Source organism: Hypomesus nipponensis, chromosome 1, assembly GCF_054491055.1.
Source record: "Hypomesus nipponensis isolate SF chromosome 1, ASM5449105v1, whole genome shotgun sequence".
NCBI classification, from domain to species: Eukaryota; Metazoa; Chordata; class Actinopteri; order Osmeriformes; family Osmeridae; genus Hypomesus; species Hypomesus nipponensis.
In genome coordinates, this window is record NC_140361.1 from 9,471,688 (window position 1) to 9,497,650 (window position 25,963).

The 25,963-nt window shown below is 48.4% G+C and overlaps 1 protein-coding gene across 6 annotated transcripts in view; it reads right to left on the reverse strand.

The window, feature by feature from the left end:
- The window catches only part of fgf13a (fibroblast growth factor 13a), a 90,250-nt gene that overhangs the window by 43,150 nt on the left and 21,137 nt on the right, over nt 1-25,963 (reverse strand). For all 6 annotated transcript variants that reach the window (XM_084684624.1, XM_084684615.1, XM_084684632.1 and 3 more), the window contains one exon: nt 2,874-3,041. In XM_084684624.1, the coding sequence (XP_084540750.1) occupies nt 2,874-3,041 (168 nt within the window). The remainder of the gene's footprint in view (nt 1-2,873; nt 3,042-25,963) is intronic.

The following is a 25,963-nucleotide window of genomic DNA, read 5'->3' on the forward strand; positions in this document are numbered from 1 at the left end:
TGTCACCTGCTCGCCTCGCCGGGCAGCAGACGGGTTCGTTTGTCAGCGGGACCGTCACGCCAACTGACAGGATGGAATACGTTTGAATAGCAAGCAGCACAGGTGTTCACTCTCCCTGAGAAGGGGCGGGGCGCCCGTGAGGAGAGAGAGGCTGGATCGGACGGCTACTGTACATACAGTAGGAGACCGCCTCCTGGGGTGGGGGCAGAGCCAGAGCCAGCGGTGATTTGTGACAGGGAGGATGGTTGTGGTAGTGACAAGGGCAATAGGACGTTGTGGCTGAGTTTATGACACACACACGTTTACAGGCCTGTTTAAGAACCCAGCTGAGAGCTCCATAAATTGCGAGGCCGGTACACTGGTAAATAACAGGAGCGGAGTTGGGACTGGTTTGGGGACTTTGAGTGTGTATCTGACCTGACAGAGTGTGTGTGTACACAAAGCCCTAAACTGATTCTGGATATAATATGTACACGGATCAGCCTTTTGGCCACCACATTTAATCTCAACAGTGAATGAGAAAGGGAGAGAGAGGGAGACAGAGAGAGAGAGAGAGAGAGAGAGAGAGAGAGAGAGAGAGAGAGATAGAGAGATAGAGAGATAGAGAGAGGGAGATTGGGAGAAGGGGGTACAGATGATTGGGAAGGGGAGATGAGATTAAAACTTGAGACAGAGAGAAAAGCAGCGAAATGAGAAAAGTTTGACAGAGAGAGAAACACTTAGAAGTGAGAGAGTGTGTGTGAGAGAGAGAGAGAGAGAGAGAGAGAGAGAGAGAGAGAGAGAGAGAGAGAGAGCTGGATGGATTAAATAGAAGGGAGGAACCCAGGAGCAGACAGATGAGATAGACAGATAGACCAGAGTGTGTGGTTAGATACTGTAGATGACAGCAAAGGGCTGGCCTCCCTGGGGCTCAGGATCAAACAGGAGGTACAGTGCAGCTGACTGTGTGTGTGTGTGTGTGTGTGTGTGTGTTTTTGTGATACACCCATAGATACACCCAGCTCTGCGGGGCATGTCTACAGCCACCCCAGTGCTACGGCGCCTGGCTAGTCCTATCGGGACACCCAGAGCGTGGAGGGTGGAGATGGAGGGTGTGTGTGTGTGGGGGGGGGGGCACAAACATGGAGCACATCACACCAGTCCCTCATACGACCTGATGAACCAGTTGCCAGTGTCTCCTCCTTCTCCATCTTTCCACCTCTCTCTGTTTCTCTCTCTTACCCTTTTCCTCTCTCCCTCTTTTGGAAATGCAGTCACGTTCATGTGGAGCCGCAGCCAAACTGAATAATAGATCTGTAGTTCTCCATCCCTTTTTCTTTCTCCACCCCTCTCTCTCACACTCAATGTCTCTCCATCTATATTTTCCTGTACCGCTCAATCTGTTGCGCTCTGCCTATCCTCCTCTCCATCAGCCAAGGTGAACAACATGGCTCTGCGTTTCGAGAGCAGCGTCAATCAACAACACTCAGTTGCCCGTTGACCAGGCGGAACGCACAACTGTGTTCTGTGTATTGGGGGTTCTGCAGTCAGGGGGAATTAACGTGTACTGTGCTCTTACCAAGCGGCCTGGGAGTCTGGAAAAGGAAAGCATTTTCACGTGGTTGCAATCTCAAATCTTAGTACTCTACTGGCAGGGTAACAGATAGATGGAGTAAGGCATGACAGATACCCCCCCCCCCACACACACACTCCTGTAGTGTAGCTACAGTCCTGGAACATCGGGCAGAGTGACAGCATGCAGGCGCTCAGGGGCACAACCTAACACCCACAGTACATATTGATGTTGGGGGAGGGGGGGGGGGGGGTAAGACAGGCAGCAACCCTCATGCACATGGAGACATGTGGGAACCAGGAGGAGGGGGGGGGGAGTACAGTAAAGACTGACAGAAGTCAAGGGGGGAAAGGAAAGTAAGTGAGAGACTGAAAGTGGGTGAGGAGAGAGGGAGAGGAGGGGGAGAGATAAAGGCAAGGGGAGGGCTGCTGGGCTGGGTGGGGAATGGAGGCGCAGGTGAGGCCAAGGGACCAGACTGGTGAAGGCAGAAGCAGGGGGAACATGAGGTGACAAGAGGTGTCTCTTCCAGGGGGTTAGGGGGTATGTTTCAACTAAGTGACCGTTATCTTTAACATCGAAAAAACTGGTTAACAGAAACTTCCTGTGTGCGCAGAGGCCGTGGCTGTCCTGTGGTACGAATGAAACGTTCCCCCAGTGAAGGCTCAGTCAAAGGTGAGAGCTTTGCTGAGGGTTTTCAGTTCCCAAACTCCTGGTGGCATTATCAGCATCATTCTCTGACCCCACCCAGGGTTTTTTCAGAGACTTGTCAGTTTGTTTTGGCGGGAGGATGTGCCAAAGGGTGACGATGACCCAATGGTCAGACGGGGGGGGGGGGGGGGGGGGGATGCTGTGCTCTGTAAGCAGACATAAGGTACAAGCACACACACACAAACACACACAGCAGGGAAGATGAAAGCCAGAAGAGTTCTCAGGCCTGGGGCATCATCCACAGTCTCACACACACACACTCACTCACACACACACACACACACTCACACACACACACACACACACACACACACACACACACTTACACTCACACTCACACTCACACTCACACTCACACTCACACTCACACACACACACACACACACTCACACACACACACACACACACACACACACACACACACTACAGGGGGGACGCAAGCAGGGCAGATGCTTCCAAAGATGGAACGGAAATGAAAAAAACTTAGTTTAGGGGGTGCGAACACAGGGTGGGAAGACAGGGTTGGGTGGGAGGTGCAAGCATCAGTCCAGACAGAATATGAGGATGGGGGGGGGAGCATCAGCAAAAAAACAAGGACGGGATTAGAACAAACCTTCGGGCTCTGAGCTTTCTTTGTGGATGGCTTGCTTCAGCGGGCAGCAGAAGATTTCATGACACTTAGCGCGAAAGGGGGACCCTTTACTCCTTATATCCGCTGAATGGATGGAGTCCTGCCGCAACATAATGTACTCCTGGGTACCTGGGGCCGCATCATCCTGGACTGCGGTGATGCCACAACAAAATGAACTGGGGTTAGAGAGCTCACCACAAACACAAACCACAACAACAACAACTACAGGAACAGAAGGCAGAAATACAGGCAAATCAAAGACATTCAAAATGAGGCTTGGGTTAGCATTATCACAATCAAGTGTTTTAGAATAGAGAGACGTGGAAAGAGAATCAGAGGGAAAGACAGTACGAAGCAAGAGAGAGCAAGAGAGAGCAAGAGAGAGAGAGAGAGAGAACATCAAGCTCACTGAGCAACTTAAACCAAACACAATCAAAGTAACCACAGTGGGAGCTTCAAAGGACTTCTGCAAAGAAAAGGGTGAGCAAGAGGAGGGGAGGGATGGACAGAAACACAAAGCAGAGGGTGGCACAGGGAGCAGTGTCACACACAGCTACTGAACACCAGGTGCTAAATATGAGCATGCTAGCTAGCTCGTCCCACGGCTGAGAGAGTGAGATACCGGGGCAGAGAAGGGCGGCCATGCAGGTCTGGCCATCCGCCAGCAGATCCACAGCATGAGGTCAGACCGAGGTGTGACAGACCCCGACCTGTGACCCCTCAATACCTGCTCCCCATCCCAAATCCACCCCCTCTGCAAGCAGAAAAGCAGATGCATGCACAGGCCACAGAGCCACCAGGTGGTCTGGAATGAGGTAGCAGCCCGGATGTAAACATGCATGATGGTCGTGTGGAGTACAGTTTCTCATCGTGTTCTGAGAGAGTTCAGAACAGGGTTCCAACAAACACACAAACACAAACAACTTTCTGACAGGAACGCTCGGTTCCGTTTATCTGTTTCCTTCTGAGCGATTAAGGCTATCGGCTTTGATTACATTCTGAAAATATCTGACCTAATTCACACAGCGAGACGCTAAACATTTCATATTTTGAACAATTGTTTCTTGTTTGCTCGAATTATAATTTGTTATGTGTGGGCCTTTCTGGAAAAACAGCACAGGCAACGTCTAATCTGTTCAAATACGGACAAATGACAAAACAAAAGGTTTTCTGGGTGACTGATGACAGCTGCTGGCACGCCGAGCCCTTCTGTGAGTCCAGACGCCCAGCAGCTTCCTGGCTCCAGGGTGCCTCTGAGCTGGAGAAGCAGTCTGATCCACTTACCAAACACCACCAACCTCACAACCTACTTTCTCTCCGACAGATTCGGTCTCTCAGACAGATTCGGACTATTTCCCCATCCCAATCCGTTTTCTATCAATGGTCTGATTCTAGCTTGACTCCACGTCCGAGGGAATACAATAGGTCCAATAGGTTAAATCAAAAGTCTCTCTCTCTCTCTTCCTCTAGCTCTCCTTTGTTCTGAAAGTTAAATATGAATGCAGTATTATTAGCACTGTCAACTTGTTCCATGTTCTGTTGCACACACACTCCTTGCACTCATTCACCCACTGCTGAGCACGGCAGTCCATCCAGTGACACTCACACACACACACTCACCCCTCTGTACACACACACACACACACACACACTCACCCCTCTGTACACACACACACACACACTCACCCCTCTGTACACACACACACACACTCACCTCTCTGTACACACACACACACACACACACTCACCCCTCTGTACACACACACACACACACACACTCACCCCTCTGTACACACACACACTCACCCCTCTGTACACACACACACTCACCCCTCTGTACACACACACACACACACACACTCACCCCTCTGTACACACACACACACACACTCAGCCCTCTGTACACACACACACTCACCCCTCTGTACACACACACACACACACACACACACTCACCCCTCTGTACACACACACACACACACACACACACTCACCCCTCTGTACACACACACACACTCAGCCCTCTGTACACACACACACACACACTCACCCCTCTGTACACACACACACACACACACACTCACCCCTCTGTACACACACACACACACACACACACACACACTCACCCCTCTGTACACACACACACTCTCAGCCCTCTACTGTACACACACACACTCAGCCCTCTACTGTACACACACAGGCATACAGACAGGAATACACATGGAGACATGAATAGGCCCAATCCTACGAGACCAATTAATTTCAGTGTGGAACAGAGGGACAGCTTCACTCCATTCCTTTAAAAGAACAGAGCGATATAATTAGAAGCTAGTGTCCATAATGTATACAAAGCCTCTTTTCCAGCACAGATATAGCAACAGGGTTACAAATGTGTTTCAACATTGGGCAATAATTGGACTTAACTTGTGTGCTGACCTTGGCTAGGAACAAAGATGCACACTTGCCAGGAAAAACAACATGAGAACTGAATAATGTCCATGGCACCAAATAATGGGAGTCTAACATTTGCATATTTTGTTACTGCTGTCAAAATGAATTCAAAATGATTCCCCATTAGCACGGATGGGAACGTGGAATAGGCTCATTTGCTGATTCAAATAACACTCTCTCACACACACACATTAAACAGCTACTAAGAAAACACAATCATGAAAGACAAAAAAGACTATTTTACTGCAGGAAGTAAAACCCCAGTTTTAGATGATCCCACTGAGCCAACCTCCTCTCCTGACACCACTCACCAACACTGCAGAAAGGCCTAAAAAGTGAAACGTGTTTTGGGCACACTTTGACAAACTCAGTTCGTTCTACGTGGAACCTGAGCCCTATTTAATCCCTCTGCGTCTCTCATGGGGCAGAGTGAGTGGAAACATTTGAATAAAGACTGTCCTCCTACAGTACCTGGTTCAATTGACTAACAACATCAACACGACTTCTATTCCTTCACAGTCATCCGTTTCCGTGCTTTGTGGGACGTGGACTGACTGTAGGAAATCGAAATTGACGGTATATTTTGACTTTGGAGTATCGGATTGAGATATGAAAAAAGTTTGTATTCATGAGAACAGTAGTGTCTACCTTCAGAGTTGTTTGCTAGGGCCAGTAGTCAGCCAGCTCTCCTCTCCAGTGGGGGCTGTGAGGACCGCAGGCAGCGTGGAGAGAGCCTCCTGCTGGCCACTCATCTGGGCCGCACTGAGACTAGGAGACACTCACTTCAGACAGGGGTCAAGCTTCAAACTGCTCACTGCTACGTGGGCTCATTCACTCCAGGTTTCCTCTTTCTCTCGTCCTCTCATCTCTCACCTCTCGTGGTCTGCCTGGCTCCCCTTCTCACATTGCATCACTGATTTGAAGACTAGATCTGAAGGAGGCAGCAAGAGTGGATGGTAGGAAGGGAGAGAGAGGGATGGAGCGGAACAAGAGAAAGAAATGAATGGGGGACTATCCCATCCCCTATAGGAGGGGGTGACAGAAAAAGAGAGCGGTGGGAGAGAGAGAGAGAGAGAGAGAGAGAGAGAGCGAGAGCATATATGGAGTGCCGAGATAGACTCCAGAAAAGGTTCCCAAATGCCTTATTCCAGCATGTGGTTATTAATGACCCTGCTAACTGCCACCTCATCAGAGGCAATAAAAATGAGAGACGGGGGGTAGGGGGATTTTTCACCCTCCTCCTCTCTACCTCTCGAACATGTGCTGGGGGGAGCTTGATGGATGCCCCCTCCCTGTCCCATCCCACCCCTCTCTAGGCGTGCTTCCTACTGCGCCCCCCCCACACCCCCCACACCTCGCCACACCCCGTACACCCCCTCCATAGCCACCAAGAATGAGCTGTCACCCTGCGGCATGATGGGATGTGATCTACAGGCTGCCAGGCCCACCCGGCAGCCCACAATGGATGTCCTTGCCGCTGTAGTGACAGCCAATCGCAGGCCTGGGGGTGGGGGAGAGCGCAAAAGAGCGGGGAGACGTTCTGATGATGGACACAGGGAAGTACCTCACCTCTGATGCCTGCTTATCTTCTCAAGAAGCCCCCACCCCTGTCCTCCCCTGAATCCTCGCCACCTCCGCCCCCCACCACCACCACCACCCTCACACCACATGCCCTAGCTCTCAGGCTGCAAGCTGGGACAACTCCGCTGCATATGTTAACCAGTCCTGGATAGCACTGCCTCTCTCTCTCTCTCTGACAGTGTAGCACCATCAGCGCTGTCCCACGTCCACACATGCCCGCTGTCATTTAGTGACTCCCACATGGTGACAGGTTCAAGGACGTGTGACATGTGTCGAGATATCAACAAGGGCAGTGTCCCTGTCAGACCCCTGAGTAACGACCACTCCCGGCTTGACACACACACATACACACACTCTGCCTGAGGGCAGATTGGGGTCACAGAGTTGAACAGGATTTCATACAATTTACTGAAGTCAGGAGTATCCATCAAGATTGAGTCACTTTGTTCTCAATCCAAATCAGATTCAGGATTAAGACAGATCTGCAGCCTAAGGTGTGCCTTCCTGAAATAGCCTGTCCTCCTTATGGTGTTACCAGTGGTTGAATCTAGCACATTGTCTGCTGAGATCCAGTTCTTTTGAGCATAGCTCTGTCTCCAGATATTCATACAGTTTTATTTTTGGTCGCCTTGCGAGTCACCTTGCCGACGCCAGCGACAGTGAGAGGAGGTGAACTGAACAGAATGAGTTTGCAGATTTCTTTCTCTTCTCTTTCATCCTCTCTCTGTTGTTTTTCGTTCCCTCCACAGCTTGTCTCCTCTGAGTCACGTGATCGTCCCCAAACCTATTCTTAAATTCTCGTCCAACCACCCGTTCCATAACTGGATAAATGTCAAAATGATTAAAATAGGGGCTTAGAAGCTCCAAATAAAGATGGCTCATCCGTGGTGTTGGCCACGTTGTCAGTACTTATTTTTTCCCATGTGCTAGATAGAATTAGCAAACAAGCTAACTCACAGTCTCTCATAAACATTGACATCACTGTAGAAGTCATCCTTTGGCGGTTTTGAATAATTTTTGGAGTAACAACAACTTGCATTGCCATCTTACCCTCTACGGTGGACACTCTGAAACTTCCTGTCCAGACTCATTCCATGTAGGTAGTGTAAAATGGAGGGCAGAAACAGGTCAGACCATTCCAGCTAATGCTGGTGATTACTTGAATGGTCATGGCTGAAGTCAGGCACTTCCAACCGGAAACAAATTAATTTAATCTGTATAAATGGGTACTAAATCTGTTGAGACTATGTTGGCAAACAAGGGTCAGCCATCTTGTTTTATTTAGTTGTCTAGAGAGTGAGGCTGAATGGCTTGTTCTCATCCCTGCCATGGTTCCCTCTTCCCTCTCCTGTTGCTACCCCAACCCCCTCACACACACACAGCTTCACATCTCTGACTCACCCTACATCAATGTTTACAACCCCATCTGCCTCTGTCTGGGCGGGGTTCCTGGAACAACCACCATCTGATAGTCACCCCCCCACACACACACACACACACACACAGTGGGTGTCCAGAACACAGCTGTGCAGGCCATATTCATCACAGAATATGTACTGCAGGCCTGGTAGCTAGTTTCTAGTCTCTTACTCCAGGCTCCTAGCAGGTCCTATCAGACGGTCCAACAGGAGCTCCCAGCAGGCTGCTTGAGAACCTGAGGGAGGGGCACCGGAGCTGGAGCACCCAGGCAGAGTGAGTGGAGTCATCTCTGAGCTGATAGACTGTCACACAGGAGAGCTCCATCATCACTCTGAGGCCCTGTGACAGCTACACATGAGCGGGGAGAGTAATGCTGCTGCCATTACTGTGTGTCTGAGGAGATGGAACTGTTGACGGAGACACAAACACGCGCACACACACAGTCCTGATCACATAAGCCTGTAATGATCAAGAGTCAAAGCTTGACCTTGCAATATGCCCACGCTGATTCATTTTGTCAGCTACAGTACCTTGGCCTCAGGGTTACTACAGCACACACACACACACACACACACACTCCCACCTGATGAGTCACATGTGTGAGTATGAGCGCTTCAGTGTGTCTGTGTGTGTGAGGTTGTGTATGCTATGTCAAGGTATCATTAGAGGTTACTGCATCAAAGGTTGAAAGACAGATACAACACATAATATGCAGAGCAAACTAGGATTTAGTGTGTGTCACCGTACTGATGTAAAAGCAACACTTGCACATTGAAACGTCCCTGTTTTGTAAACATTCTGTGTCCACAGAAATCTAGCAGTCAGCTGTGAAATCATGACATAACTGGATAGGGTTCCAGTTTAATCTCTGTGGTTCTCAGAAAGCCACGCAATACAACCAACGTCTGAGTGGCGCTTCTCCAAAACCCTCTCGTACTGTCCTGTATCTCTCACCAACACAAACAACAACATTAGAAAGACTAAGGCATCAAATATGGTTGGAATTCAGAGGAAAGTCGTGAAAATACTTTTCATAATTGAAATTCTCTTGACAAAAAAAGAATCTTTTAAAAACGACTTCACCCTACTTCCGCTCACAGCGGACTGTTTGCTAAGAGTTTCCTAATGGAGGTGTAAATCATTGTAACGTATAAGCAGGGTTGACAATATGCCAGACCAGAGAGGAAAATCAATGTGGGGAGTCCATTTGGGAGTCCAAAAGAAATGTGTTCCTGAATCCACATCTTGGTGCTGAGCAGGATGGATGGGGCACACACACACACACACACACACACACACACACACACACTCTGTACACACTCCCTCTCTACATCTGCTTATGGCGGTGGGCTGTCTTCATGGTAGATGGAGAACCTAATGTTTTGGGTGAGACAGTTCCGCTCATATGCATGCTGTATGTATGTAGGCTACAGTATGTAAATGTAGTTGTACATACACACCCACACCCACACACATGAGTGACACACACACTCACAGATGAGTGACACACAAACTCACACACACATGCAGCCATTCAGGGTAGTGTAGAGAATGGAATAACTAAACAAAAACTCACTCACATCCATGATACTACATAATGAAACCACACAGTGGAGGTGACCATTTAAAAACCAAAAGTTGCTGGACCAACCTGATAATGAAAAGACTCCAAAGGCGTTGAATGATGATGAGAGGTGTGGGAGGAGAAGAGCAGCTACAGCAGATATGAAAAGGTCTCCTCCTTCACATCTAACACTGCTCACCCACCACTACAGTCATCTCTGTACAAACACTACAACTGCACTCTACACCAAACACCCCAATCACGACAAAGCCAATTCAGGGTGGTGAGCAGAGATCTTTTCCTAGCTGGACACTTCTATGGAGTCCTTCTGTGTCAATGCACGCAGACGCAAACACATGCACACGCCACACAATGCACACTGTAAAACCTCAATTGGAGGCTGGCACAACAGGAGTACGGCAGGGCAACGTTCCAGCATCACTACAGGAGAACCATCACAAAATTAAATGAGGTGTGAGGGACTGTGGATCGTGTTTGCTCTCGCTCTCTCTCTCTCCCTCAGGATAAACCTCTCTTTCTTTCTCTCTTTTTGCCAGGTTAACAGTGCGCTTTGATGGAACCTGGTTTGACACACACTCACACACACAACGACACATTAACCCCACCACCCACACACCCAACTGCCCACACGTACACACAACCACCACCACCCTCCCCCAACACACACAACCACCCACCCACACACCCACACACACTGGTCTCCATACTGAGGCAGCTCCTGGCCCGTCAGGTGTGACAGGTGTGCAGCTCAAAGGCATCCTCCCATTGGCCCTGATGAGCTGACGATGCAGAGTGCTTCCCGGAGGGTGTGTGGGCCGTGAGGCTAGCAGGGCTAGCCAGCAGACAGGAATCAAAAAAGGCTCTGGCGCTAAGGCGGATTAATGCTAAGGATCACATTCGCCGCAATTAACAGCTGACAGCAGCAAATAGGATTGTGGAGCGCGCTAGTCCATCGGAGCGTTGCTTAACCTCCCATTAGCTCAGTAACAGAGAGACACAGAGAAACAGTCAAGGATGCACCGCGTAATGGGATCAATATATGACTAAGTGCAGCAAGTGACGAGGAGGGAAGGGTTTACGTTTAAATCTCATAAAGTCGAACTTAACTGGGTAAGTGGGCTCTGTACACATGGAGGAATCTCACTGCCACACTGATCAAGTCCAGCTCCATCCGTGCTTACGAGAGTGAAGCCATGTTCAAACACTTCATCTGTATGTGACAGGGATGGGTCATATCTAACTGCTGCTAGAGTATTCCAGTTAAGTCGACTGTATTCATATTCAAGGCCCACCTCCTGCTCTGTGTGCCAAACACGCGCACACACACAGACACACACACACACAGACACACACACACACACACACACACACACACACACGCACACACACACTGTTGCTCTGAGCCCACCCGTTCCCTCCTCCACCTACAAGTGGCTTTCTCTCTGCGCAAATGCTCAAAGGTCCTGCAGGAATGAGCACACACACACACACACACACTCAGAGACCATCATACTGTACACGTCCATGTCCTTAGCCCTCACACACACACACACACACACACAGACCAAACTGTCTATTCTGAGCAGGAGATACGTAGAGGGCAAGCGTATGCTTCCTGCTGGAGCGACTACAGCACATCTTTAATCAAGCTCTTCAATTACCCAGAGAACAAGCCGGCTGTCTGGATGAACCAATCAGCACAGAGCTGACAAACTGCTCCTCAGCTCCTTAAGCTCCAGCACTGCTGTATTCTTGCCATGTATCTCACAGGCCCGAGGAATGTGCATACAGACACTATATGCAGCAGGCACCACGTGCACACACACACACACACACACACACACACACACACTTCAGATTAGTAATGTGTATGTGTCACATGTACTGTCAGCACCCCCCAACACCCCAACTCCAACATGCATTCACTCACACACACACCTGCATATCTGACCCCTGCACAGACTGGGAGCAACTACAAGCACCGACATCACAACCAATGAATACACACCCTGATACACATCTCTCAGAGCACCTGTGCACACTAAGCAGGCTTGTATGCAGTTGAGCAGCTTACATAACAGGGTTTGGCCCCTTTGCCCCGTGTGTGTGGTGGCAACGCGTCCGGGAGAAAGGGTTCAGATTACAGAGAAAGCTGGGTCATTAGGACTCACTGCCTGCCACAGCTAAACGCTAAACGCTGGCAAACTAACACACACACAAACATGTTTCAAACAAGTAAACAAACAAATCATTAATCTTCAGTGAGCAGCTGGAGAACACAAATTGCTGCTGATGAGTTCTCATCAATACCGTTGGCGTTTTACAAATAATGTTACTAATACTGGCTTACAAGAGAACTAATGAGAAAAACATATTTTCCCTTGCTGTTGTACAGGATCAATCACTTGTGGTTTGAATCCTCACAACAAGGCCTTTAGTCTTGTCCCCTTGTACACTCTGTCCCTTTACTCTATCTTCTACCCTGCTCACTCTCTCCTCCTTTGTCCTTCCTTCTCTCTTCATCCCTCCTGTCCTCCTTTCCCCCGTCTCCCCTGTCCCATTTCTCTTCCCCCCTCCTCTTCTTCCCCTCCATTTCCTCTCTCCTCCCCTTCTCTGCCTCTCTCCTCCTCTACCCTGTGTCTCTCTCTCCCTCTGTCCTCTGCCCCGGTCCCCTTGTCCTTGAAGGGGCTTGTTTACGGTGGCCGGCCCCCTGTACCTGTCACCGGCCTCGGTGCACTTACTGGTCGCCCCAGCTCGCCGATGGCTAAGTGCAGCGGGCCCATTTCCCCCCGTCATCCATCTCTATAAGTTAATGTGGAGCTGTCAGGGCCCGGCCCGCCTGCGCTCTCCACCGCTTCACCCCCCTTGTCACACTCAGCTGAGCTTTTATCATCCGGAAGCTCCTCACAGTCTTTAACAGCCTCCCTGGGAAGGCCGCTCCCTCCTCCCCTTCAACACCATGACAGGTCCGAGTGATATGACAAATGCCTATCCTGAGCTTGAGTCAGTCAGCCTAGGGAAGGAGACGAGGAAAATAAGCCAATTAAGACAACGGGAGGGCCGCTGGAGCTGGGCCGCTGGTCATCTTCAATCCAAATGATGGTATCAAGATGGTTGGCCAACCATTGGTCAGCCCATGACAGACTAACACTCGACCCCTCCTTTGCACTGCCACTGTGTCTCCTATTGGACAAGCAATTCTTCCATCGACAGTCTCTCCTGCTGCCTCGGTAGCCCACTCAGCAGAGAGACAGAGTGGTTTTGGCAGAGCCCTGATGGGGGCCAATGTCCACCTCTGCCCTCAACCAACCAGAGAGCTCGCTCAGACAGGCAGGACAGCCGCACCCCCCCTGGCTCTTTGATAAAGCACCTACTGTACACCGGAGCACAGCTGGCTCATTACGAATGGCCAGGAGGATAGAGAGAAAGAGAGTGCAAAGGTTTCATGGAAAATGAGGGGGATGAGGGGAAGCAGCTGGCAGAGGAGTAAAGACAAATAGGGGTCTTCTGAACTTGGGGGGGGGGGGGATGTCAGAGTCTGGAAAGTATTATAGACAGGTGGAGACTGACTTTGAAACGCCCTGAGTTTGGCTGGTGGCATGTCAAAGGGTTCTGTGGTGAAAAGACAGACAATGACAACGAGACAGAAAAACAGGAAAGAAACAAAGAAACAAAGAAAGAAGAAGAAAAGGCTATCAAAAGAAAGACTAATCTAGTACTAAAGTTAAACCCTGCTACTTTATCAGGCACACGGTCAAAGAGACAAATCCATGACCAGAGGTCCATCTGTTTCGTGCTAACTGTCCCAAGTGTCCCAACAAGGCAGTCTAGATCCCCTTACATAAAAAGCCCGGGTTGATACAAAGAGGAGATTTAGAAAGCTGTAAACAGGTCACAAAATACCCACATTATCTAATAACTCATCAAGTATATAAAATCACTGCGTGTGTGGTGGCTTTCAAACCTGGTAGGCCTTTCTGTGGAGCACGTCAGAGGGACACACAAAACCATGAGGTGCCATTTGATTCTAGGATTATATAATTATATATATATATATATATATATATATATATATATATATATATATATATATATATATATATATATAATTTTTATTTTTCTGTCAACGTTGGTCAAATGTGTCCAGTGTGTCCAGAAACCCAAAAGGTCTGGTCTCTCCTGATCTTTGCCAGTCACTCAGAGTGAACTGATAGAGCAGAATGTGTCTGTTACACAACAACGATCATCCCTGACAAGATGCTCTGTCCAAATGAATCAGTTGACGAAAGCACTGAGTTATGGTGGGTACACACTAAAATATTTTTTTAATTCTTATACGATTTTCAAAATGTGAGAGACCACAAACATGAGGACAAAAAAATCCTTGACTTAACCGTTTTCCTCCCCCCACACATCAGGATTTCTGATCGAAAAATATTCAACATGTTGAATATTTACGATTCGCGATCGGGGCGGCTCCAACGTTCTTCCAAGCAGGTTCGGTCACTCTAAACACACCTCACACCAAGGGAAAATCTGATGAAATAATCTGTAGAACCATCAAGATAATCGGGACATTACCTAAGATTGTCGGGAGGGGGGAAATCGGACCGATTTAACTGTGGTGTGTACCCAGCATTATTCAACTCTTCTTTGGTAACTACAGCTGTAGTACATGATATCAGAATCATTTACATGTTTCTGAGCATATTTGAGACTAATTGAGGCTGCCAATGATATAAATGGTAAATGTAAATGGACTGCATTTATATAGAGCATTTAATGGCCCCTCACGGTACACCCAAAGCACTTTACAGTTGCCTCTCACACACACACACAACCACTCACACACACTGACGACAACGGGACGATAGATAGAGCAATAAGTCAAGCAAATGGCATTTTTGTTTATGTGTGGATTTTGTGAGGTGAATGAAATATTCAAAGCTCAAGAAAAATTTGATTTCCCACACACGGGAAATATATAATGTTATAACGTTCATCACACGTTATGAATATGTTTACAGTGGAGACATTACCTGTCTGGTTTCTGGAAGGTTGCCGTCTACCAAAGCAACACTGTGTGGGGCAGCCAGTGCCCAGGATTCTATACAATGAACAGAATAAAGGTCACAGGGAGGTCGGTCTGCTTATAGGCCTTTGCAGTACAAACAAAAGCAGGGTTAGCTTCCCGCTGACAGCTCATGTGACTGAAGAGCTGAATGTTTATTCTTCCTGAACACATTCTGCCCAGCGGGAGCCGAACCTTCCTACCCTTCCTGCCCATGAACACTGCATGACGGAGCTCAACTTCTGCTTTGGCAGCTTTTTTTGCAGAAAACCCCCCCCACACACTGTACGTCACTGATGGAGCACCTTTTAAATAATACAAAGCTTGAAATGATGGTTCATTTGGTGCTTTATGTGCGACAAAGCCATAAGTAGAGGAATTGAAAATAGCCACATTGGCCTAGAAACATAAGTGGCCCCATGCAGAGTGCGGTTTCAAGAAGTATGGTTAAAACCTCAGAGTGCAGCTAGGCAGCCATGGTTATCAGGAGTGTCGGATTATCTCTCTCCCAGGAATCCATAGAATCATTTTTCCTAATTCCTGAGAGGTGAGCTGGGGTCATGGTGTACTGTGAGAGGTCACTGATGTGGCACAGAGAACACTGTTTTGCCCAATGCATTGCTCACCCAATAAACTCAATATTAAGCTTAGGGTTAATGCCATTCCAATGGGTGTGAATTGAAATCCCAATAACTATTTCTTTTCAGAGTTCAGTCGATAGAAATTGAATTGATCCATGCTGCCTCTCAGGCCAGGAGGCTGTTCCCTCGACTCACCTCCCATCAGTCACCCCCCTCTGTTAACCTGCCACATGTTCTCACACACACACACACACACACACACATACACACATACACACACACACACACACACACAGAGACACGTACACACACTCACACTCGTACTGATACACGGACAAACACACACACACCTCTTCCCAATCTCCGGGAGGTCGTGGAAGAGGACACATGGGGGCTGTACAGTACTGGCAAACAGCCAACGAGCATCGTTACCACTGATGACTCTGTCAGAGCTGTTCTGTCCAGATTACCCACATGGCCCCATGGGAGTTGGAGTTCTGAGTGATGATCTAGGTGGAGAGCATCAGTAGAGTGAAGAAAGAGTGGCAGCCAGTCAGCAGGCTGCTGTTCCCTGCCACCAGGGACGCTTCATTGTTCTGACTGGTCACTCAACTCAAGGTCCAGGGCCGAGTGGAGAGAGGGCTGGCAACACTTCACAGGATAGCTGATGAATGTGTGTGTTTGTGTGTGTGTGTGTGCACTGGTGTGTACAGTATGTGTCTGTGTGTATGTGTACGTGCGTGAAAGAGACAGTTGTTGGAAAGGCTTGGCACTAAATGCAGCCCTTGAGGCCAGTACATGGAACCAATCAATGTCCCAGTGAACCAGTCCAGTACTGCATGTGGGGCAGGCTAAACAGCAAAGAGCAGTGAGGGGAAAATGGGCACATCAGACTGAAAAAGCCTTGATGTTTACGTCTCTGTTGAAACTATGTGTGTTAGGTATGATTTTCCACTAGCTCCCCCCACCACCGAACACCCTCGAGAGATGATTGTCAGAATATGTGTGGTGTAGGTGTGGAAGTTTGTACTCATCTTCTAAAAAGACTGTGGGAGAATGAGTTTAGGACCACCTACCTAGAGACTCTCCTGAGAGGATGTCACATCCTCTTGTCATTCCATCAAAATCACGAGTTTCACTCTTACAAACTTTTACAAGTACACACACAGACACACAGCAGCCAGCCCTGCACACGCACAAACCTCTGGGTCATATGAGGTTGGAAGTGGAGAGAGATGGACATGAGGGGGAAAAGACAGACAAAGGTGCAATAGAGAGCTGAACGTTGGGTTCTATCAAGATGGGAACAAACACAAGCTCTCCTTCATAACGACTGAGGCAGACTGAGGCCCAGCTTCCCTGATAGAGCCCCGTTGTCTCTGTTTCTTGTGACTCGCATACACATACACGTGCCGCCCTGTGTTTCATGTGCTTACATAACACAGAGCAGCAAACAGGCTGCAGTGTGCGCAGGCGGACGAGGCTGGGGTGTCCATCTGGCCATGGGGCCCTTAGGGCATTGTGTGTGTGTGTGTGTGTGTGCGTGTGTGTGTGCGTGTGTGTGCGTGAGTAGACAGAACTGTCCGCATGTCAGTCTGTATTTGCATGTGAGCTTCGGAGTGTGTGTGTGTCTTTGTTGGTGTCAGTGCGTGATGCATATGAGTGTACATACTGTATTTTCATGTGAGGTTATGAGACAGAGAGAGACAGAGAGAGACAGAGAGAGAGAAAGAGAGAGAGAGACATAGGGAGGGAGAGAGATAGGGAGGGAGAGAGAGTAATAGAGAAAGAGAGAGAGAGAGAGAGAGATAAAGAGAGAGAGATAAAGAGAGAGAGATAAAGAGAGAGAGATAAAGAGAGAGAGATAAAGAGAGAGAGATAAAGAGAGAGAGAGACAGAGAGAGAGAGAGAGCGCTTCTCCTAGCTAGCTCTCCCCGGCAGTGCTCAGGGGCACTCTAATGTGTTCTTTGTGCAGGGGCTTTGATAGGGAAAGCCTATGTTAAGAGGTGATGGCTCAGTATATGAGCTGGCCTCAGGACTAAAGCAGACCTCATAGCTCCCCATTCAAGAAGGCTCCTTTTCAGGCATCATGATAGCGTCTGGATCATGAGCAAACACAGCTAATGCTATTGCACTGCTGTCGGCTCAGAGAGGAGGAGGAGGGGCTCGGTTTGATTCTCCGCTAATCTGTCCCTTCACCGTGGGCTGAGCTAGCTCTACCTGTGGAGAGCAGAAACGGACCCAGATCACCGCTCTTCTATAAAGCACACAGTGCAACAGTGTCCTCTCTTCCCTTAACCCCTGCCCGGCCCTCTCCTGTGTGATGTCAACAAGGATGAGTCCTGTGCATGTTTGGGCATGTGGACTGGACATATCAGACCAGTCCAGCCAATTCCATAATTCCCAACTCCTCTGGTATCAGCTCCAGCTGATAGAGCCAAGCACACCACGTCCACACCTCCACATCCCCTCCAGCCTTCGTCCCCTTGCCTGGGTTTGGATAGTGGACTACTAGGCGTCTATTGATTACCTTTCTGACAGGAATTACTCTGGACGCGGAGCAACATAAGAGCTCATGTTGAACAGAACCGGGCCTTGTAGCCTGTCGAGATGACTTTCCGCCCGATGAACACCACCATTGAGTACAGTAGAGCAAGACTGTCTACAACCCAGATGGAAACTGTCACCAAGCCAGCCCTGTAGCCTTCCATCTTGAGAGGTAAACTAGCCGAGACAAAACCCAGGGAGTCTCCATGCACAGCACCCAGACAGGAGGAAATTAGTGCCATTTGTCAAGTCATTTGCAAGGGCCAGAATGAGGAAAAGCCTGCAACAAGTCTACCAAACAAACAAACCCCATTCTGTCAGGAGGTCGATGAGTGTAATGGGGAGCCGGGGGGGTCCGGGGGGTAAGACCTCAACTGGACCGTGGAGGACCGAGCGCTGCAAACAAACAATAGCCATTAGTGCAGGCTTTCATCAGGCCACCTCACCAAAATGAACCATTAGGCTTCCTGTCAGGAGAGAAGGAAGAGAGACAAAGTGTCTCTGGCACCAAATATGCACGGAGTCGCAGACGATCGTTTATTTTCGTTACCAGCTCACTCAGGTGCTGTGTCTGACTGGAAAAATAGGGTAAACTGTTTGTAGAACTGCTGTTGGGCGGAGGTGCGACAAAATAAGTTCAAATAGAGTTTCTACTTTGCATTGAACCCAGGTGAAGACTGCAACTGGTGGAGGAACAGGATATCCCTCTGATGAATAAGACATGGGTACAAAGCATCAGGGTACAAAGCATCAGATAAAGTGCAACCTGGGTTTAAAGACCTGTGTGTGTGAGGGGGCATGGTGGGGATATATTCAGTAACTTCTTTTCTGGAACCCAAAGCTCACGGCTACACAGAGCCCATTACACAGCTTGAGAGCCCAACAGGAGGGACTAGAGCGCGCGAGAGAGAGAGAGAGAGAGAGAGAGAGAGAGAGAGAGAGAGAGAGAGAGAGAGAGAGAGAGAGAGAGAGAGAGAGAGAGAGAGAGAGAGAGAGAGAGAGAGAGAGAGAGAGAGAGAGAGAGAGAGAGAGAGAGAGAGAGAGAGAGAGACGGCGTGAGAGGATTTAGCTCTCCTCCATTGCATGAATTATTCAGCCAGGCCATCCATACATGTAACTGTGTATCTTTCATGAATACCTTACACAGTGCAGCTAAGCTAACACTGCTGCCTCTCAGTAACAGTTGAGGAGGAGGGAGCCGGAGAAGGAGAGAGAGTGGAGGTAGAAAGTGAAACACTGGGGCCTCCAGTAACACACATGATAATAACTAACATCTCTGAGCAGAAAAGGGAGGGAAACGACGAGTGCACAGTAGCTGTCTCCTCTGACACTCTTGAAGGTTTAATTAAGGATCAAACTCAAACTGTCACTATCAAAAATAAAGCGGAAAAGGCTGACAATATTTCTATTTTGGGATATATAAGTCAAATCAGGACAGAGGCCAACTGCTGTTTTTTGGGGGTTGAGAGTAAGGGTCAGCCTTCCGGGAGTACCCCAGTGACCAGTCAAGAACCACTAGAGCTAAAAATAGAATGCCTCATTTCCCCAGGGTGGTGACCTGTTATTTAAGGGAGGTGCTTTTAAAGGACAACTCACATACTGTACAGCAGCCAGGAGAGTTGTGTGTGTGTTGAGTGTTTTCTTACCCTGGTCATGTGTGTGCGTATGTGTGAGGGTGGGTGTGAATGTGTGTGTGTGTGTGTTTGTGTAGGTATATTAGTGTGTGTGTGTTTGTATTTGTTTGTGGTTGATGTCCGACACACAGCGTCCCCCAGGCTGGGTTCACTAGCTGGTGTTTACAGAGCATGATCAGAAGGATTATTGCTTGAGACAGCTGCTCTGCACTCTGTTATTACAGACATACAACAAGTGGCAAACTGGAACGGAGAACGACAGCACAAAAAAGGTGAAAATAAAGAGTTGTCATGCCCTTCCTAATCACACAAACAATAAATCCCAACAACAATAACTGTAACCAGGCCAGAGGACTGGAAGGTAAGGAAAACAAGGTTCTTTCCTTAAACTCACTATAAGAAAAGTGAGTGGTCGTTAAGGTCTGTTTCACCGGGCTTCTAAATATACTTCGATATCATCTAAATAAAGGTTGGTTACCATGAGCAAGGACATTTACTCTGGTCAGAATTCAGGAAGCCTTCGTTCCCTGTCTGAAGACACTGTGATGTCAGAGAGCCAGACAGACAGCCTGAAAGGCCATTAGCTGGAGTTGATGTTTGCCCCGTGAGCATGTTTACAGAGAGAGAGAAAGAGGGGAAGAGGGAGAGAGAGAGAGAGAGAGAGAGAGAGAGAGAGAGAGAGAGAGAGAGAGAGAGAGAGAGAGAGAGAGAGAGAGAGAGAGAGAGAGAGAGAGAGAGAGAGAGAGAGAGAGAGAGAGAGAGAGAGAGAGAGAGAGACAGAAAGGCATAGAAAAGACAGAGACAGGGAAAGAGAGACATGGAAAACATAGACACTGGTAAATAATAGCCACAGTGTGTACCTGCCACCCTCTAAGGACTGCTCCAGAACAGCCTGAGTGTGGGGGAGGGGGAGGGAGGAGGATCTGGGGGGAGGATTGGGGGGGAGGATGAGGGATGAGGTGAGAAGCAAGGGAATAACTGGAGAGAGACCACAGGGAGTAGGGTTTTGTGGAGCACTTAGCAGGCATATAACAAACATGTTAGCGAAAAAGGGATTTTTACAGCTCCAGCATCATTGATCCATTTATTGATTCATTTATTGAATTTCTTGATTGATTATGCAAGTGTTCATCAGACCGGAAGTGGGCAGGTGTCCACACACCCTGAAGAAAGACGCTCGGTTACTGCTGCTAACTGCTAATAGACATATGTATCCATTATCCGTGTACGAAACCAAGTTTCTATGGCAGCAAATCATTTACAATGCTATTTGGCCAGAGAGACAACCAGTCAGTCAACCAGCCAGCCAATTATCCATCCAACCAGTCAGTGTATACATTAGAATAAGTCAGGCACGTGGAAGAGCAGGCGATTCTATTTCAAAGCATCAAGCAGCTGAGAAATGTTACTGATAATCTCCATGACAACAGTTGGGGGATGGGGGGTTGATGGGGGAGCGGATTCAGAGGTTGCTGCATGGAACGACAATTTCACAACGTTGAGTAAGCTGGCTTGTCCCCAGGGTCCTGAACTGTCTGAGCCAGTCGATATCTATTTAATGGGGAACAATCCCATCAATTAGGAATTAATTGCTACATCATAGGTACCTTACAGAGTGCCTCTTTGTTGATTAGGTAAGGGAAGTCGATCTGTGTTCAAAATGCCAACGAATACTGACAGGTTAAGTGCTAAAACATGGACGTCTCTCAATACTGTACATCTGCTCTCCTAAACCAAGATTTGGAGTGCATGTCAAACAAAACATGAACACTATCACTGGAAAATGATCAGGGGTCTCATTTTTAAAGCTTGCGTACGCACAAAACGGGGCTGAAAATGTGCGTACGCCACTTTCCACTAAAGGTTGTGATTTATAAAAAACAAACTTGACGGGAGAATGTGCGGTCCTCCACGCAAACTCTGACCCTCCCGTAGGCCTACGCACATTTTGGAAACAGTTGGAATTGGCGACGCAGATGACCGTACTGTAGTCAGATTTCAAATTAAGTCAAAATCCGACTTGACTCCCAAACATCCTGCTGAAAACACTTTGTTTTTGTAATGTTCCTCTGAAGTAGAATTCTTGTCAGTTGGGATTTGTATATGTCATGTTGCATATTTGATGTGCATGAACATGCACAAAACTGCTATTTGTCAGTCGAATTGACAAGCACACTTTCATGTTTATCTTTCACTACGAAACTTAAAATATATTTGGGTAAGGATTGAAATTAATGTTTGTGTATGCTGAACCTAAAGTAAAGACCAAAAAAAGCCTTTCAAAGTTTGACATTCTGAGTCAAGGCGGCCATTTTGTGTCACTAATGAGCTATCCGGCTCATCATTCATCTGTGCAACAACATCACTGGTCATTTGTTTTTTACGCTTAATCGTAAAGTGCATGGGACACAAATGTTACACTGCCTTACAAACCTGATGCAAATGTCGCAGAGATGTCGAAAGAGAGAGAGATAAAGAGAGAGAGATAATAGAGATACTGTATATCGACAGGACGTCCATTTCTCCAGTTATTGTGTCTGTAGTACCATGGGAGCAGATGTCCTATTCAGTAGATGAAATTACACTGAGAATAAACCCAAACTGGTCTGAGATTCATATACATCACAAAAGCTCTCCCCCGGATGCATGCTGAAGGCCTCACTGCTTACATAGAGCCTTCTATGACCACCAACACTTCACGGCTCTGTTAATTACTTGATTATTGCTGCGCGGAGGCATAGCCATCATTAGGACAGGAAGAGATTCTGGAGTTAGAGAGTAAGCTTAGCACAGCAACAACACCCACCCAGTCTTCAGCACCGGCTGTCTGCTCCATGTTCTGGGGGTTTGTTCTAGAGGGTTCTAAAAGGTCCTTCTGGTGTACTTCCTCCAGAAGAGGGGATTGGAGTGTAAAGCAGAGGGGGAGTGAGGGGAAAAAAAGTGTTCCACTTCCATTTCACGGGTGCCCGCTGGCGATCCGGGGGCATGGAGGCATTAAATTGTTTTGGGAGGATGTTGTTGTTTTTCTGCTTGTTCCCTACAGATGTTCATGGAAGTCTTATATCAAGAACCTTATTAATGTCAGGGCAGAGCTCTCCAGTCCCCTGTGAAAGCAGGCTGGAGAACAGGGACATATGCGGGCCAGGCAGAGTATGGATTACTGGTTAAGTTTACATTGCACTTTCACTCACACACACACACACACACATAGAAACCTGTTAACACCACTAGGCCTTTAGAACAGACTAGGGGGTAGCTGTTATGCATGACTAGCTGTCTCCGTCCTTCATTTGACCTAACATACACACAAACACACACAGAGAGACACATCAACACATCAGGGTTGTTGCCATAAACCCCAAAGGCTGTATTTTCAAGCATAAAGCAACTCTATGTCACTGAAATTCCCTGAATCTAACTTCAGCACGGCATCACTTATTGCCGGCATAAAATATAAAAAAAGGTTTGGGGCCAAGCAGAACTTTACTGAAACACTGAGCATTGTGCCATGTGTTCCCCACAGCTCCATCATAAGGTCTACTGTACACTGTATTTAAACTGTATTTCACGAAAAGAAGGCCTGGGTTGACAGGTAGTAAAATGCAAACCAACCGACTAACGGACAAAGAGAGGAGCAGTGGTTCGCCATGACCGTAAACGATACTCACTGAGGAGAAAAGGAGAGAGAGGAAGAGAGGACGAGAGAGAGGAAGAGAGAGAGAAAGAGAGGAAGAGAGGGAGGAAGAGAGAGAGAGGAAAAGAAAGAGAGGAAGAGAGAGAAGAGAGAGAGAGAGAGAGAGAGAGAGAGAGAGAGAGAGAGAGAGAGAGAGAGAGAGAGAGAGAGAGAGAGAGAGAGAGAGAGAGAGAGAGAGAGAGGAAGGGGAAGAGAGAGAAGCGGCAGCCACCTCTATGTAAACAACAACAACAACAGCATCATAAAAGCAATGTTTATGTTGTGACTTTGCTTTAATCGACCTCAATATCATTATCTGTGCTGTAATAAAGACAAACAGGACTGTCGATAGCAGCCCACCAGGGCCTACACCATCATTCTGAATCTAAAAAAGAATTTTGTGTGCTGAGGGACAAGAAAGGAAAAGGTTCTAAATCAATATTTCCAACTGAAAGAGCAGCAAGGTAAAATGCCATGTGAAGCCCTTCTGTGCTTGCCTGCTGCCCCCTCTCCCTTTATCCCTCAACATTTCACACACCTGCTCCTTGGGTGGGCCCTACACACGCTCTAAACACCCCTCAGAGCCCCAAACCACACAGCCACCTTAGCAACAATAGGCACTCTTTTGAAATATGACACTCTCCACGGCATAGACCAAAGCCCCGTCCCCCATCACCTGTGCCTCCCCCTCTCATTGCTCCTCTGCCCCTCTCCCTTGACCCTCAACCCTGGGCCATAAAACGGCACACCCTCAGAGGTGGAGGAAGTCTTTGCCAAGGCTGGGCCATGATGACAGCTTAGCGACCAATCAGTGAACGTTGTGTCTTAGGTGATGCTCAGCGTCAGTCAGGGGCCCGCTGACCGGCCCCAACCTCATGCCCTTGAGTCTGACAACCATAATAGTGACGCACCGGGCTTATGACTGAAGCAACTACGCCTTTGAGGCTGGCTGGTGAGGGCGTCGGAGGGTACACAAGGCCAGTAGTCATGCATACTACAGGCCAGAGAGCTGGAGAGCTGAAGAGAGCACAGCCAATCAACATGGTCGACCTTGAGGGGGGGGGGGAGGGTGGCGGGTAGTGTTTTGTAGCTGGTTGGTCGGCGCGTGTTAGAGCCTGCACCAGAGCTGCTGAGGAGAAGGAGAAGACGGAGGAGGAGGAGTCATGAAGATGAAGGCCATGACTCAGAGAGCAATCACAGCAGATGACTCTGTGCCGTAACAGTTGTCAGGCGCTATCAGTCTGGCCCAGCTTTGATATACGGGGAGGAATTCTGCATGAATAACTTCCTCTCATCTTCCCAGAGCACCACCACTGCATAATCATGCTTCCCCAGGGAGGGAGGGAGGGAGGGAGGGAGGGAGGGAGGGAGGGAGGGAGGGAGGGAGGGAGGGAGGGAGGGAGGGAGGGAGGGAGGGAGGGAGGGAGGGAGGGAGGGAGGGAGGGAGGGAGGGAGGGAGGGAGGGAGGGAGGGAGGGAGGGAGGGAGGGAGGGAGGGAGGGAGGGAGGGAGGGAGGGAGGGAGGGAGGGAGGGAGGGAGGGAGGGAGGGAGGCGGAGGGAGAGAGAGAGAGAGAGAGAGAAAGGAAATAACAAGAACATAGAAAGTTATACACCCACCCTCGTTTGTTTCAGCGATTACACATGAAGAACACATAACTCACAGAAAGTGCAGTATCTGTGTGTGTTATATCTGAGAGCTGAGCTTTCCTTTCAAAAATAAACTATTCAATAACAATTAACAGCTGCATACTTTAAAGAGCTATGAGCTTTCAACTGAAGAGTTCACTATCTATTGTCTGTCCCCCAACCAATGGCAGTGTCTATAATAGGCAGAAGTGTGACATCACACATCCACGGGCAGCTCCACTTTGATGTTTTTTTTTACCCTCATGTAGATTAGACACACCAGAAATAGCTATTTTGTCAGCTCCTTTCTATTTAGATTTGATGAATAATTCAGCTGAAAAAAAATGACAGGTGATATTTTAACATGAGCTCATCGCATCTGGACAGATTTCAGAGCTGTGTACTGAAAACACAACCACAGTACCCCCCCTCCCCAAACAACCAGCAACCAAATGCACACACAAACAGCGACCACACACAGTGTACAGGCTAGGCTACATTCTGACCTACATGGGAGATATATGAAGTGTGTGTGTGTGTGTGGGGGGGGGGGGGGGGGGATTGTGAGGAGACTTTTAAGCACCTCTCTGTGTCTGCGGTCTCAGAGGAGGTGGCGAGCCCTTCTTCTCTGACACAATTAACCGAGCCCACTTAGCCAGGCCCATTCAGAGAGCTGGTGTGTGACAGCGGTAATCCGGCCTCCCCAGCCGACGCCCAGCCCAGCCCAGCAGCCACTCAGGGCTCAGCTGATGGCACGCTCACTAACTTCATTTACCCGGTTCACGTGCCGGTGAGCCGACTAAGAGCATGGCCTGATGGGTGATCCCCTCTCTTCGTTAGGAAGATGACAAGCTGAGCTAGGATGTTAGCATAATAGCATGGACTGGAGCCCAGGCTGTCCTGG